The sequence below is a fragment of the Haliotis asinina genome, chromosome 1 (assembly GCF_037392515.1).
Source record: "Haliotis asinina isolate JCU_RB_2024 chromosome 1, JCU_Hal_asi_v2, whole genome shotgun sequence".
NCBI lineage: Eukaryota > Metazoa > Mollusca > Gastropoda > Lepetellida > Haliotidae > Haliotis > Haliotis asinina.
In genome coordinates this window covers 30,426,297-30,442,202 of record NC_090280.1, presented here as the reverse complement: position 1 = coordinate 30,442,202, position 15,906 = coordinate 30,426,297, and the positions used below count along the sequence as shown (strand labels likewise).

General features: G+C 39.9%; 1 protein-coding gene across 1 annotated transcript in view; it reads right to left on the bottom strand.

Annotated features, from left to right (window-relative positions):
* Positions 1-1,968: 1,968 nt before the first annotated feature.
* LOC137278430 (uncharacterized) overlaps positions 1,969-15,906 on the bottom strand; it is a 59,638-nt gene continuing 45,700 nt past the window's right edge. Inside the window, exon 3 of the mRNA XM_067810755.1 lies at positions 1,969-3,657. Within this exon, the coding sequence (XP_067666856.1) occupies positions 3,470-3,657 (188 nt within the window). The 3' untranslated portion in view covers positions 1,969-3,469. The remainder of the gene's footprint in view (positions 3,658-15,906) is intronic.

The following is a 15,906-nucleotide window of genomic DNA, read 5'->3' as shown; positions in this document are numbered from 1 at the left end:
AATGGAGTCGAATTAGCACTTTGAAAGAGCTTTTTAGCGTCAACGTATGATATATTCTTTTCGCACTTCAGCTTCATTAGTTTTGATTCTGTTTGCCAAACGGGGCAGGATTTGGATGACGAATCATGTGGGCCAGAACAGTTTGCACATTTATACTCCTTGTCACAGTCTGTATGTTCATGATTGTCACCGCAGCGATGACACGCGACGGAGCCACGACAAGAGTTGGACCCATGACCAAATTTTTGGCACTTATAACACCGGAGTGGACTGGGAACATACACGTCCACTCCAATATTAAAGTATCCAGCTTTTACGGACTGTGGCAAAGATGCACGGGCAAACGTTAAGAGATAGGTATTAGTTTTCACAACTGTACCCTCTCTCTTGACAGTGAAACGTTTTACAGCAGTTACCCCTTGATCTACAAGTTCTGTGGCAATATCTTCCTCTGACATGTCGAACAGACAACGAGCTCTGTCACGAATGATTCCACGACATGAATTTAATGTTCTGTGCACAGACACAGCAACCTCAATATTTGCAAATGTTTTGATGGACAAAAGATTGAGAAACTGCTGTCTCCGTGCACATTCCACCAGAAGGGAACCACTACGGAGACGGGTGACGTTCTTAACATCTCCACAAATGGCCTTTGAAATCGCAAAAGGATTTAGCTTTATAGGCAGTGAATCAGTTGCCTCAATCACCAGGAAACGAGCCCATGAATCAGAATTTGAAGAAACAGTTTTTGATGAATCCTCAACATTTTCAAAACGTCGCTTCTTTTCATTTCGCAATGAACCAGATGGAGTGGGATCCATGATAAGTGTAAATGGATTCGACATCCCTGCTCCCCACCCACCACGGAGTGTCAACTTGGACAGCGTCAAATAGCACCGGATCTCCAAGATGCTGACACCAGGGATACAGGGGTGTTATACTCCAGAGATAAAGACATGAAAAGCTATGAAAAACTAAAAGAATAAATGTCAGACTGGTTCGGCCCATGACATAATCCCCAAGAATCACAGATTTCAGAGGTCTCATATCACCAGATTGGCCCATGAGCCACCGCCTTCTGGCATAGGACTCTAGGCAAGTTAAAGTAATCAAATATTATTACACTGCACATCAAAATAACAAAGACCCATTGATAATGTATTGTGCAAATATAATCACCATGCACAGGGCTTGGCGTGACCGGCCGATTGATAGAACCGGGCCAGTTCTACCACCCGTCTAGGTGAAGTCAGGGCCAAAGTGGTATGTTGAGTAACAGGAACATGGTTCAAGGCCCCTATTACCCTCAACCACCAGGATCCCTTCCTCCACCGACACAGGGATGCAACCCACGGCCAACAGGTTGGTAGACCAAATATGCCCCCGGATCCACACGGGGGGTTGGCGAGCACTTAGCGTTACCCAGCACCCACCACGAGGAGGTGGCTCGCCACTGGTGCCCCTAGTATGGTGATCTACTTTCAGTTGTTGGTGATCTATATAGCCTGTTTTTATATTGTGCTGTCTGAATAAGGATATTAGTTTTAACTTTTCACGCTAGTTTTATTTCTCATTGTGATATTCTAGTTGTTTTACTGTCCTTCGTCGACAGGTGTTTATCATATGCATAGATTCCATTTTTAAGAATGCTCTCGTCACAATATGGCTGCAATACTGCCGATGTGACGTTAATTATTAACTCACTCACTCACTCACTCAGTCTGTGGATAAAGTTTGGAGAAAATAAACTGACCTTCGTGAACATAGACATTGGACAATTGCTTAATGATATAGCATTTGTTTAAAAGTTAGTGTGCTTGGCTATACGTATCTCGCCCTTGGGTCGTGTCCTTTGATTAGAATGCCCATGAATATCTGTGAACTTGACCAAAACAAAACCCCAACAACACGAGAGTGGTCATGCGCAGTAGGTTCCAGGTCTTCAGCTTGTTAGCGTTTATCTGATTTTTGTCGGATGTCTTTATCACCAGCGGATGGATTCAATAATACCTCTATCGTTCCTGTGTCTGCATTCCTTTGCGAGCATAGGATGTTACATGTTTCAAAGACGCTGGGGTAGTCTGGTGGTTAAGCGTTCTTTCGTCACACAGAGACTCCGGGTTCGATTCACCACATGGGTACAATATTTCAAACCCATTTGGTCTGTTCTTCGTCGTGATGTTGCTGACATATTGCTGTTCGTGAAAGAAATTGTTCCTGCATGTTTGTTTGCGTTCGTATTCGTGCGCTCTGAGGGACGTTGTGGTAACCTAATGGTAAAAGCGTTCGCACGTTAAGCTGAAGACCCGGTTTCGATTCCCCACATGCGTGGAGCAAATTTCTAAACTTCAATACCAAGTTATTGCTGGAATATTGCTAAAAGCGACGTAGAAGCATACTCATTCACTCGTGCGATGTTCTTTGTGCTATCACAGGCAGTTCGAGGTACAACAATCAAATAACATACGCCATATTACCCAGCCATACAATATGCATCAACAACTTTGCAGAGTAACATTTAATCGCGTAACATGTTGTTTGTCGTAGATAGTTAGATAATTGTTTTACACATTTTAGATAATTTTCGTTCAAGGGTTTCTAGTCAGTTATAAAATAAACTTTAAAGAAGGTTGTTTTAGTGTAAAATGTGTGTGTTTACTGTTTTCTCTCACTTTCCAAGCTGGATAGATAAATATGTAATGAAATTAAATGTATTACTTAAATCATTTGTTTACCAAGTGGTCCATTTCTTTCCATTCATGGTATGTTTACACACCAGCCAAGGGCCCGACTGCGATTGGAGCTTCTGAATATGACTAAACATATGGTATTTTTGTCTCTTTCTGTGACATCACACAAACTAACCTGCCAACATTTTAGGAAAATGTAAACCAAGGAAGGTACGTCTGAGTAAGTGGCTAGCGGTAGTAAAGGTAAAAGAGGGATTGTGTGTGGCTGTGCTTGTATCATTGGCTGTGATAGTGAATGGGGTAGAAACCGTCGTAGTGGTAGTTGTAATATTAATAGAGAGTGAGTGATTGAGTGATGCCATGTTCCTGGACTTCTCCGAACTACTAAACACAGGGCGTCTGAGTGATGGTTGTTACTCCGTGGGTAAGCTACTTCAGCTGATAACCCATATAGTTGTTGCATACATGGAAAAACAATTGACTGCGTTGTGTTTAAATCGACAATTAAACGTTTTATGCAGTCGGATCACAGGTAGGTGAAAACCAGCAGTTCTTTTGGTTGTTATTCCACAGTGTACCGGGGGCGCATTGTGATAGTGGTTGTGGTAAAAATGTGCGTAGTGGTAGTTGTAATATTAATAGAGTGAATGAGTAATGAGTGAGTGAGTGTTAATACCGTGTTCCTGGACTCCCAACAAATTACTAAGACACAGGGCGTCTGAGTGATGTTTTTTTCCTCCCTGGGGAAACTACTTCAGCTGATAACCCATATAGTTTTACGCATTCGGGACACAGGTAGGTGACGGGGGATGCAAGCAGTTCTTTTTCTTGTCATTCCACAGTGTACCCGTGAGGCATGGTCTCTTGTATGTGTTTCCATGAGAGCATTCCACGTAGCCATCACACCGTTCACACGACTGGTATTTCCCATTACCCACACCAGAACAGTCCACGACACATGACGCTGAAATGATAAAATCACGCTGCATGACGATAATGTTTCTACTTGTTTAGTGATATCTGAGATTAGACATCCTCGATGAAAGTTATTGAGTGAGTGAGTGAGTGAGTGAGTTAACATTTAACGTCACATCGGCAATATTGCAGCCATATCGTGACGAGAACAATATAAGTTATAGTAATGTTAGGATGAAAAAAGAGAAAAAGTAAAACCTGTCAGCGAAGGACAGTAAAAACACTAGAGTATCACAGAACATAAAACTAGCATTGAAAGATAAAACATTGGAATTAAAGAAGACAATACAACATAAAACCGGGGCTATAGATCGCCAACAACTGAAGGTAGATCACCATACTAAGGTCCATGGGGACTTACATTACTTCTGCTACCTGCATGAACCCTAGCTGGATTTACACCATCCCCTCAGCTATTGGCGATAATCCTAAAATTTAGCCATTACTTAAAACAACAAATATTCTACGATTAAAAACTTGTAGTATTGACTATGAGTGTATTGGACTTACGTACCCTCTCAGGAGGACAATACTTTTACAATACTTCAACCCCCTTTGAGGGTACAGCCACTAACAATTCTAGTTACTAATTTAAACTACAAATCATTAAAATACAACTATCTACAGAACATATCAATTACAATTCAATAAGAAAATCAATTTCTTTTAAAAATCCAAGAATTAAATGAGTACTAACTGTGCTAAAAAGATCCTTCATTGTTTTGACATTGAAATAGTTATCCCTTATGATGGAGAATTCAACACAGTCAAGCAGGATATGCTTGACTGTGGTTCTCTCATCACAAGGGATGCAAAACGGAGGATCATCGCCATTCAGTAAATAACTGTGGGTGTAGCGCGTATGTCCAATGCGACATCGTCGCATAATGACCTCTTCAAATCTGGACTGACAACCCAAGTGAGTGTAACCAATATAAGGTTTTATGGCATGTAATTTATTTATTCCCACTTGGGTGTCCCACTTCTTTTGCATCAGATCACGAATGTACATTCTAATGCCAGCTTTATGGTCACTGTATGGAATAAGAAGTGGTGTCACAGATTTGTTGAGTGCAGCCTTAGCAGCAAGATCGGCCATTGCATTCCCAGAAATACCTACATGGCTGGGTAACCAACAAAAGACGATGTCGCACTGGCCAGTTGCAAGATCATTATACAATTCAATTATGTCAATTACAAGTGGATGTTTACAAGACAAATTATTAATAGCCTGAAGGCAAGAAAGAGAGTCAGAAAAAATTATATACTGTACATGATTAGGATGTCTTTGAATATATTGAAGAGCCGTTAATATTGCGTTTGCTTCTGCAGTGAAAATGGAGCTGTTATCAGGTAATCGAGAAGATATTGTTCTGGATCCAATGACAGTGGCACAAGCAACTGTGCCACCATCCTTGGACCCATCTGTAAATAATGATTTGTATGTACTATAATTATTTTTTAATTGCATAAACTCTTGTTTATATTGTAATTCGTTTGTGTCTGATTTTTTTAACTTTGTTAATGTGAGGTCAACCTGTGGTCTGACTAATTGCCAAGGAGGAGAAGAAAGAAGACGAGAAGGCGCAATACTTTTCAGCTCAATGCCGGCAGCAGAAATGAATGGTTTAATTCTGTGCCCAAGAAGCGGAACAAGAGAAGGCTTTTTGTTGTATAAATGCTCATAAAGAGGATCGAAAACACAGTTAAAAGCAGGGTTGGATTCGTTAGAGTATAGTTTTGTAATATATTGTAAAGCTAATTTGATACGGCGCTGTGTAAGAGATGGTTCGTCGGCTTCGACATAGAGACTGTCAATAGGAGAAGTTCGAAATAACCCAAGACAAAGTCTCAGACCTTGGTGGTGGATAGAATCAAGGAGTTTTAGATTGCTGTTACAGGCTCCACCATAAATGATGGAGCCATAGTCAAGCTTCGAACGGACAAGTGAATGGTATAGGTGCAGGAGAGTAGCTTGATCCCCTCCCCATTTTGAGTTTGACACAACTTCCAATAGATCAAGTGCCTTCAAGCATTTTGTTTTCAAGGATTTGATATGCGGAAGAAAAGTTAAATGAGAGTCGAAAATCAAACCTAAGAACTTGGCCTCCTTAACGACTTTGATAGGAGTGCCATTTAAAAATAATTCTGGGTCCTTATGTGGTTTATACTTACGGCAGAAATGGATGCAATTAGTTTTTGTCTTAGAAAATTTAAAACCATTCTCAAGACACCATTTATTTATTTTGTTTAAACATAATTGCATTTGCCGTTCAATAGTATGCATATTCTTACCGCGACAGGAAATATTAAAATCATCCACGAAAAGTGATCCATCTATTGAATCGTTTAAAACCTTGGATAAACTGTTGATCTTGATACTAAATAAGGTCACAGACAAAATGCTGCCTTGCGGAACACCCTGATCCTGATTGTAATGATCAGACAGGGTAGAACCTACTCGGACTTGAAATTGCCTGCCTTGTAAAAACTGCGATATAAAAAGAGGTAAACGACCCCTTAAACCGAAACCATGTAAATCCTTTAAAATGCCATGCTTCCAGCTGGTATCGTATGCTTTCTCAAGATCAAAAAAGATCGATACAGCATGTTGCTTATTGATAAATGCATTTTTTACAAAGGATTCTAAACGTACCAAATGATCAATGGTACTACGATTCTTCCTGAAACCACATTGAATATTTGTTATAAGGTGATTGGTTTCAAGATACCATGTTAATCTATTGTTTACCATTCGTTCCATGGTTTTGCAGACACAACTCGTCAAAGAGATTGGTCTGTAATTTGAAGGATCAGTATGATCCCGGCCAGGCTTCGGTATAGGAACTACAATGGCATTACGCCATGAAGTTGGGAAATCTCCTGTAGTCCATATCTTATCAAATATATTTAGCAATGTTTCCAGGCATGTTTCAGGTAAATGTTTCAGGAGCTGATAGTGAATATCATCAGCCCCTGTTGCTGTATCATGAGCTTGTTCAAGTGCTGTATAGCTCATGGAGTGAAAATAATTCATTGTAATCTTCACCATTGTCTGAGGTAAAATTGATCATTTTCTTCTCCTGTTGTTTCTGGTATTTCTGAAACTCCGGGACATAGTTTGATGACGAAGAATGTTTGGCAAGAGTTTTACCAATTTTATTAGCTATGTCAGTTTTGTTAGTTAAGAGATTAGCACCATCCTTAAGATGGGATACAGTAGATTTAGAACCTTTGCCTTTTATTCTTTGGACCATGTTCCACACCTTAGACATTGGTGTACGTGAATTTATTCTGGAAACATAATTCTTCCAAGACTGACGCTTATTCTGTTTAAATGCGCGTCGAGCCTTGGCATTTAAAATTTTAAGTTTATCTAAATTATGGACTGTAGGGTGTTTCCGAAAATATTTTTCTGCTTTCTTCCTGCACTTTCTGGCCTTTTTACATTCATTATTAAACCATGGTTTACGAATGTGTGGAATTGCCCTGTCAGCAATGTCATTTAAAATATCTGAAAAAGACTGTATGGGATCTTCATTGTCCCTAAGAAGATCATGCGTCAAGTGTTCAACACACAGAGTCGTATATAATGACCAATCAGCCCTGGCAAAGTTCCTTCTTGACACAGGTGGATCATCACTAGGGTTAACTGTTTTGAGAATGGTGGGGAAGTGATCACTCCCACACAGGTCATCATGAACCATCCATTCGAATTCATTATATAAGGTTGAATCGGTGAGTGATAAATCCAGGGAAGAATATGTTCCCGTAGCTGGATGTAGGTAAGTGGCTGAGTCGTCATTAAAAATGCATAAGTTATTGTTGGAAATGAATTCCTCAAGGATTGCACCTTTAGTATTAGTGTGAGCACTTCCCCAAAGTGGGTTGTGTCCGTTAAGATCGCCCATGATGAGGCATGGTTTTGGAAGTTGATCATATAGGGTTTGAAGATCTGCCCGTTGAATGGTAGAAGAGGGAGGTATATACAAACTGCAGAGTGTTAACGCAATGCTCAAGGTGAGACGAACAGCAACCGCCTGGAGATTGGTACGGAGAGAAACAGGGCTATGGATAATACCCTGCCGTACCAAAATTGAAGCACCTCCAGTTGCTCTGTCTCCTTGGGGAGAGAAACAGTGATAACCATTATACTGCCGTAAATTAATATCGTCTGTAGATTTTATATACGTCTCCTGGAGACATAACGCTACCGGTCGAACATCCTGTATTAGTAAATGTATTTCATTGAAATTATTTTTCATACCTCTGCAATTCCACTGAATTAAAGAACTAGGACTCATGGTGATGGTGGAAGTACTGGGGATATACGTTTGCCAACCCGTGGCGACTTACTGTTGTCGCGTACACGTGGGTGAGGAGACACATCCATATCTTCAAGTGTCTCATATGAATTGTGAACCTCAAGAGAGGAAACTGGAGAAGATTCCACATTCTGGAGTGCTCTGATTTTTCTTAGTCTCTTTTTCTCTTTTGCAGATAACTTTACTGTATCAGGTTCAGTTTCTGGTTCAGTCTGAGATGAAGCTGTGGAAACTGATTGATTTCGCTGAGGTGAGACATCAAGGATAACCTGTTTATCCTTGACCCACGAGATGTCAGTCTGGCACGATATTGAAGAAGTAATAATTCTAGAGGTTGGAGGTGGGGAAGAAAGTACGTTTTTACTGAAGAAGACGGAGCTGTTGTAGATTGCACAAGTTGTTTTGCTTCTGAGTAAGTGATGTTTTTGGTATGCTTTAGTTTCAAGATTTTTGACTCAAATTCAAAAGTTGGACAAACTTTGGAGGAAGCCATATGCCCCTCTTTGCAGTTGGCACATTTCAAATCATGTGTGCACTCAGAGCTGTTATGTGCTCCACTGCAACGGCAACATACTATCTGCTTGCTACGACAGAACTTCGCCCCATGACCAAATTTTTGGCAGTTGAAACATCGAAGTGGCTGTGGTACATAAACATCAACCCGATATTGAAGTAACCTGCTTTGATACATTTTGGTATAACTGGGAGAGAAAAGGTAAACAGGTAAGTGTGCGTTTTAACAATATTGCCATCTTGAGTTTTCCTTGTGAAACGTTTAACATGTGTTACTCCTTGCTTTTTCAGTTCTGCAGCAATCTCTTCCTCGCTCATGTCAGACAGACAATGAGCTAAATCTCTTACAATGCCTCTGCTTGAGTTCAATGTCTTGTGAACTGACACAACAACCTGAGTGTTGACAAACTGATGTAAACCCAGCAGATTGATCGACTGCTGTCTCCTTACACATTCTACTAGAATGGAGCCATTTCGAAGACGTGTCACGTTTTTCACGTCACCACAGGCACTTTGAATGCCTTTGGAGATAGCAAATGGATTTAATTTTAGTGGCTGTCCATCCGAAGATGATATCACAATAAACCGAGGCCAAGCATCTGTAATTTCAGGAGAAACATCTTCATCCGATGAAGTAGAGTCTACATGCCTCGTTGTTCTGAAAATATGAAGATTTTCATAGATTTGGCTAGGCCGATGATGGTGATCTATAGACTAGAAGGACCCATGTTAAAAAGTAAATGCTTATTAAAAATATGTACGTAACAACATAAAGACTCCTACTACTGATTTTTCGGTACTGCATTTGTGCAGGCGGTAGGCTTGAAATAGAGAAACACCTCTAATCAGGTATGTTCCCTAATTAAATCCCTTGCCTGTACGTATTGTTGATTATGGTGGCTGTGTTCAGGAGATGCCAAACAAAGGCACCGAGAACAATGGGGAGCCTGACGACAGTGTACTTGGGATGCGAGACATTTCAAGGACGCGGTCGGCATATTTATCATGCTTTTGCTGAATCTTGCGAATCATATTGCTGTCAAGAGGGTCAGAAAATTCAATGATATAAATACTTCAATGGCTGTATTAAAAAGACAGGGATTTTTGTGGCCCTACATAGGCGTATTCCACAAAGTGCTGTTTTCCAGGACGCCCTGGCCATGTGCAGAATCTTACCATGTATTCTACCATGACTCAAGAAAATGCTAGATTCTGATTGGTTGTTCAGAAAAATCAGACTGCATCAATTCTGGATTGACGCCATCTAACTTTAGGCCGTTTCACCGCGCATTAACAAGTCTTATTGTGAGAACTACTTCCATTTGAGCACAATGATAGTGGTTCGTAACAACAACACCATGGATTTTGACGCTGACTCGGGAATTAGCCACATAGATCTGTGCAGTTCGAAATTTTTCGATTGAACATGCGTCTGATTTCACGGCGCTTCACTACACATGTGTATATATACAAGATTGCCGCACTACTTCAGCTTGACCACCAACATGACTGATATGAACACAACAGACGTGATGGAAATGTTGATAAAAAACATTTATTCAAACTCAAATTCAAACACAATCATATGATATTTGAAACTCCACAATTCTATGGGAATTTCACTATCATATTACCCTCTATTAGAAAAACAATCAATTACAATACACAGCCCCTAACATAAACAATATCTAACACATAAATCAGAATGCCTTGCCAACATACACCCCTACCTATACAAAAATGTGCAGCAAAACGTTAGTAAACATTTACCTACCTGGAATATACTCCATCATGTCACAATAATATCTATTTGTAAAAAAATTGAACCACCGGAGTTCTGCTCTGCCATCATCCCCGCAAGGCAGTCACTGTTATCTTCGTGCACTTTCAGAAGTTTCCAGAACTCCCAAGTTAGTCGCATGTGCACACATTTTGACAACACGGCACTGTCACGCTTTTGCCGCATGCCGGGGTAGAGACAAGTAAAGCACAATCGACACTCGCCTTGTGTAAACATCAACAGTTTTTGATGAGATACAGATCATAGGTCTATCACAAAAGGATCTATTCTTCGATTCTGGAGGGTTCTGATTCGACATCCCGTCAAGTATGTTCCACTTTCACGTCAAATTTCGCAAAATGTAAACACTGTCTCGTCCGCCATTTCAATCTGTTGCGTATCTCTACTTCCGTGAAAATAAGTAGGTCGGACGATTCCATAATTGTGTAACCAAGTGGGTAGAGCACCACGGATAACTAAACAATAGTCTGGTTTCAGTCGTTGGGATGATAAAAACAAGCTCTTAGGCATTACATTATTGCATTGAATAAACAGTTGTTTGTTTTCTTTAGACAGAACATGTTTATTGAAATGTTTTAAAAAATACGAAAGGCACCAACGGGAGGACGGGAGTCTGGGGGTTGAGGGCACTGGGGGCCTGTGACCGCGTTCCCTTTGCTCAACACACCCCTTCGACCCTTACTTCACCTAGACGGGAGGTTGAATGGGCCCGGTTCAACCAATCGGCTGGTCATGCTAAGCCCTGTGCATGTAAATTTTACAGCATAAATCTTTAGAAACCATTTTTGTCTTTTGTCAGTTGTCATGGCTTTGTGATGATATATCTATTTTACGATTAAATAACTCAAATTTCGTATCTTGCCTTGAGTCCTATGTCCAGAAGGCAGTGGCTCATGGGCCAATCTGGAGGAATAATTACTTGCTGATTATTCTGCTTGAGTATATCATCCGGGTATCCTTGGTGCTGCAGGCTGGAAACCCGCCTGCTCTTAGCATTGTCCTTGTGATACTCCGTGGGGGGTGGCGAGCTCGGATGACGAATTCATACTAACTTACCATGGAATACCAAACCCCAAACAAAAAAACGAAACGCCAACTCGACAATGATGATGATGAACAGCGACCCTCCAAATCTATTGATTACTGGCCTCGTTTTCTGATCCTTGAGACTCTTGATAATACTCCTTTAAAGCTGAATCCATTTGCGATATCTAAAGGTATCCATGGAATAGCAGGAGATATTAAAGATGTGAAACGCTTGCGTTCAGGATGTTTATTACTTGAATGTAATAGAAAACAGCAAGCAACTAACCTGTTGTCCATTGAAACGTTTGTTGGAGTTCCGGTTAAGGTCTCTGCACATAGAACACTGAACACCAGTAAAGGTATTGTACGAGACCGAGATCGTCTATTTGCAGATATGATCGAGATTGACATTGCATCGGAAATAAAGGATCAAGGTGTGATGTATGTCAAAAGATTTTCCAGTCGAAAAAACAATGAAAGTGTTCCAACTAACACATACCTGTTTTCTTTTTCTGCGCCAAATCCACCCAAATCAATCAGGGCAGGTTACTACAGCGTTACTCTTGATGCATACATCCCCAATCCTCTGAGATGTTTCAAATGCCAGAAGTTTGGACATGGTGTGAAGACTTGCACATTGTCTGTTACATGTGCTCACTGTGCTGAGACTACTCATGTAACAGAAGATTGTGAAAGTAGCTCCAAAAAATGTGCCAACTGCAATGGAAATCATTCAGCATTTTCTAAGGATTGTCCCACTTGGAAAAAGCAGATGGAGATCAAGAGGATTAAATACACTAATAATGTCAGTTTTGCTGAAGCCAAAAAGTTGATACAGTCAAGGGATACTAGTGAAACTTATGCCTCCATCGCCAGAAAGCCATCAGAAATGACCAACAAAGAAAATACTTCTCAAGTCATTACCTTGTCACATGCCTGTCAAACAGACTTGACGTGGATAAACACAGACATTCCTAAAAATCTTTCTCCTGAGCAATCAACACAGACAGCAGATTTACTTCCTGATCAGCAGAACTTTTCTCAGCACCAATCTCCCGTTTCTCAACTTGGATCACAACCAGGGAAGAATGAGAAACACACAGGTAAAACAAAGATCAAATCAAGATCAGACACTTCAACACCACATCGAGCTCCTAAAGGGTCAGACAAGATCAAATTATTTATGGATATGTCTAGATATGGATGTGTCTGATAACATCCATCCTCAGGCACATAGCTTGTCGCCCTCTAAGAAAGTGCGGGGTAGATCCCCAATCAACCCACCATAGTTTTTTCCAAAAGTATAATGGAATTGTAGAGGACTAAGGACTAATCTTAATGAACTACAGCTATTTGTCCAAGACTTTGCACCAGCAGCTTTCTGTTTACAGGAAACATACCTGAAACAGACAGATACTTTTAATTTACGTCAGTTTGATGCATACAATTATTTTTCCCCTTCGGATGACAGGGCCACTGGAGGATCTTCAATCCTCGTTAAACAAGATGTTATCCATAGTTTTTGTAGCTCTTAAAACTAACCTCCAGGCCGTTGCAGTGAGACTTACTCTTCACGTTACTTTTACACTATGCTCTGTGTATATACCGCCTTCCTCAGCACTCCAACAGTCAGATCTGCAAGATCTCTATGATCAACTCCCAAAGACGTGTATCATAATGGGTGATCTCAATGGCCATAACCCGCTATGGGGTGGTAAAAACACTAACTCAAAAGGTCAAATACTGGAAGATTTTATCTCCAATAATGACTTATGTTTATACAATGATGATTCAAGCACTTATCTGCACCCTGCAACCGGCACCTACTCTTCTCTAGATCTGTCTCTTGCAGACTCTTCCCTACTTAATGAGTTTGAGTGGTCAGTCCACAATGATCTCTGTGGAAGTGACCATTTCCCTACTATATTAAAACCTATAACTCCATCTGATGTTCCTCCATCATCAAGGCGGAATTTTAAAAAGGCTAACTGGGCTTTATATGTAACACTGTGTGCTGAAAAACTTAAACCTGAACTTTTTATTGACGTTCCTGATGCTATTCAATGTTTTTCTGAGGAACTGAATTCCATAGCTGATGAGTGTATACCAAAGTCCTCTGCAGTTCCACACATAAGAAAACCATGGTTCAACGATGAATGCAAACAAGCTAGGAAGGCAAGGAAAAAAGCAGAACATTATTTCCGTCGCCATCCTATGGTGCATAATTTAAATAAATTTAAAATTTTAAATGCTAAAGCGCGGCGTACTTTTAAACAGAACAAACGCCAATCTTGGCAAAATTATGTATCCAAAATAAATTCTCGGACACCTATGTCCAAGGTATGGAACATGGTCCAGAAAATTGAAGGTAGAGGTACTAAATCTAGTGTCCATCATCTTAAACATGGAGATCAATTACTTACTGATAAGTCAGATATTGCGAATAAACTGGGTGAAACTCTCGCTAAGCATTCTTCCTCTTCGAATTATACACCTAAATTTCAGCAATATCAAAAACAACAAGAAAAGAAAATTATTAATTTCAATTCTGATAACGGGGAAGATTATAATGAAACGTTTTCTATTCATGAACTCCATACTGCTCTTGATCAAGCCCATGATACTGCTACAGGAGCTGATAACATCCATTATCAACTCCTGAAACATTTACCAGAATCCTGTCTGGAAACTCTCCTAAGTATTTTTGATGATATTTGGACATCGGGTAACTTTCCTCCTTCATGGCGTGATGCCATAGTGGTACCAATACCTAAACCTGGACGTGATCATATAGATCCATCCAATTATCGTACGATTTCATTAACGAGCTGTGTTTGCAAGACCATGGAACGCATGATAAATAATCGACTTGTTTGGTACTTGGAAACAAATAATCTCATAACAGATATACAGTGTGGTTTCCGTAAAAACAGAAGTACTGTCGACCACTTAGTGCGACTGGAATTATTTGTTAAAAACGCACTAATTAATAAACAACATGCTGTGTCTATCTTTTTTGATCTTGAAAAAGCATATGACACCACCTGGAAATATGGCATTTTGAGAGATTTACATGACTTTGGCTTGCGAGGTCGTTTGCCTAAATTTATTGCCAACTTTTTAAATGACAGACAATTCCAGGTCCGTGTGGGTTCTACCCTGTCTGACCATTACAATCAGGATGTTCAACAAGGCAGTATTCTGTCTGTCACTCTTTTTAGCATCAAGATCAACAGTTTATCAAAAGTTTTAAACGATTCAATTGATGGATCGTTATTTGTGGATGATTTTAATATTTCTTGTCGTGGTAAAAATATGCATACCATTGAACGGCAACTACAGTTGTGTTTAAACAAGATTAATAAATGGTGTCTTGAAAACGGCTTTAAATTTTCTAAATCGAAAACTAACTGCATACATTTTTGTCGTAAATATAAACCCCATAAAGACCCTGAACTGTCTCTAGATGGGACGCCCATTAAAGTTGTGAAGGAAGCCAAGTTCTTGGGTCTAATCTTTGATTCACATTTAACTTTTTTACCACATATTAAATCACTTAAAACTAAATGCCTGAAAGCACTTGACTTGTTGAAAGTTGTTTCAAATTCAAAATGGGGAAGCTACCCTTCTCCATCTCTATCGATCACTAGTTCGTTCTAAACTTGATTATGGCTCAATCGTTTACGGTGGAGCCTGCAAAAGCAATCTTAAACTTCTTGATCCTGTCCATCATCAAGGTCTGAGACTTTGTCTTGGATCTTTTAGAACTTCACCTATTGACAGTCTCTATGTTGAGGCTGATGAACCTTCTCTTGAGCAGCGCCGTATAAAGTTAGCTTTACAATACATTACTAAATTTTACTCTAATCATTCTAACCCTGCATATAACTGTGTTTTCAATCCCTTTTATGAGGATTTATACAACAAAAAGTCTTCTCTTGTCCCGCCTCTGGGACATAGAATTAAACCCTTTCTTTCTGCTGCTGGGATTCAGCTGGAAAACATAGCTCCCTCCCGTCTTCTTTCTTCTCCTCCCTGGCAGTTGGTCAGGCCTCAAGTAGACCTAACATTGACGACATTTAAAAAATCAGAGACTAATGAATTACAATATAAGCAAGAATATAATCAATTAAATCATAAATATAGCAATTATATATATTATATATTATATATCCTTATTTACAGATGGATCCAAGGATGGTGGCGCTGTGGCTTGTGCCACTGTCATTGGATCCAGAACAATATCTTCTAGATCACCAGATGGTAGTTCTATTTTTACAGCTGAAGCTAACGCCATATTAACAGCCCTTAAATATATTCAAAGACACCCTAAACGTAAACAATATATAATCTATTCAGACTCTCTTTCTTGTCTCCAGGCGATTAAAAATTTATCATGTAAACATCCACTTTTAATTGACATTATTGAATTGTATAATAATCTTGCTAGTGGCCAATACGACATCGTCTTCTGTTGGTTACCCAGCCATGTAGGCATTTCAGGGAACACAATGGCCGATCTTGCTGCCAAGGCAGCACTAAACAAATCTGTGACACCGCTTCTTATTCCCTA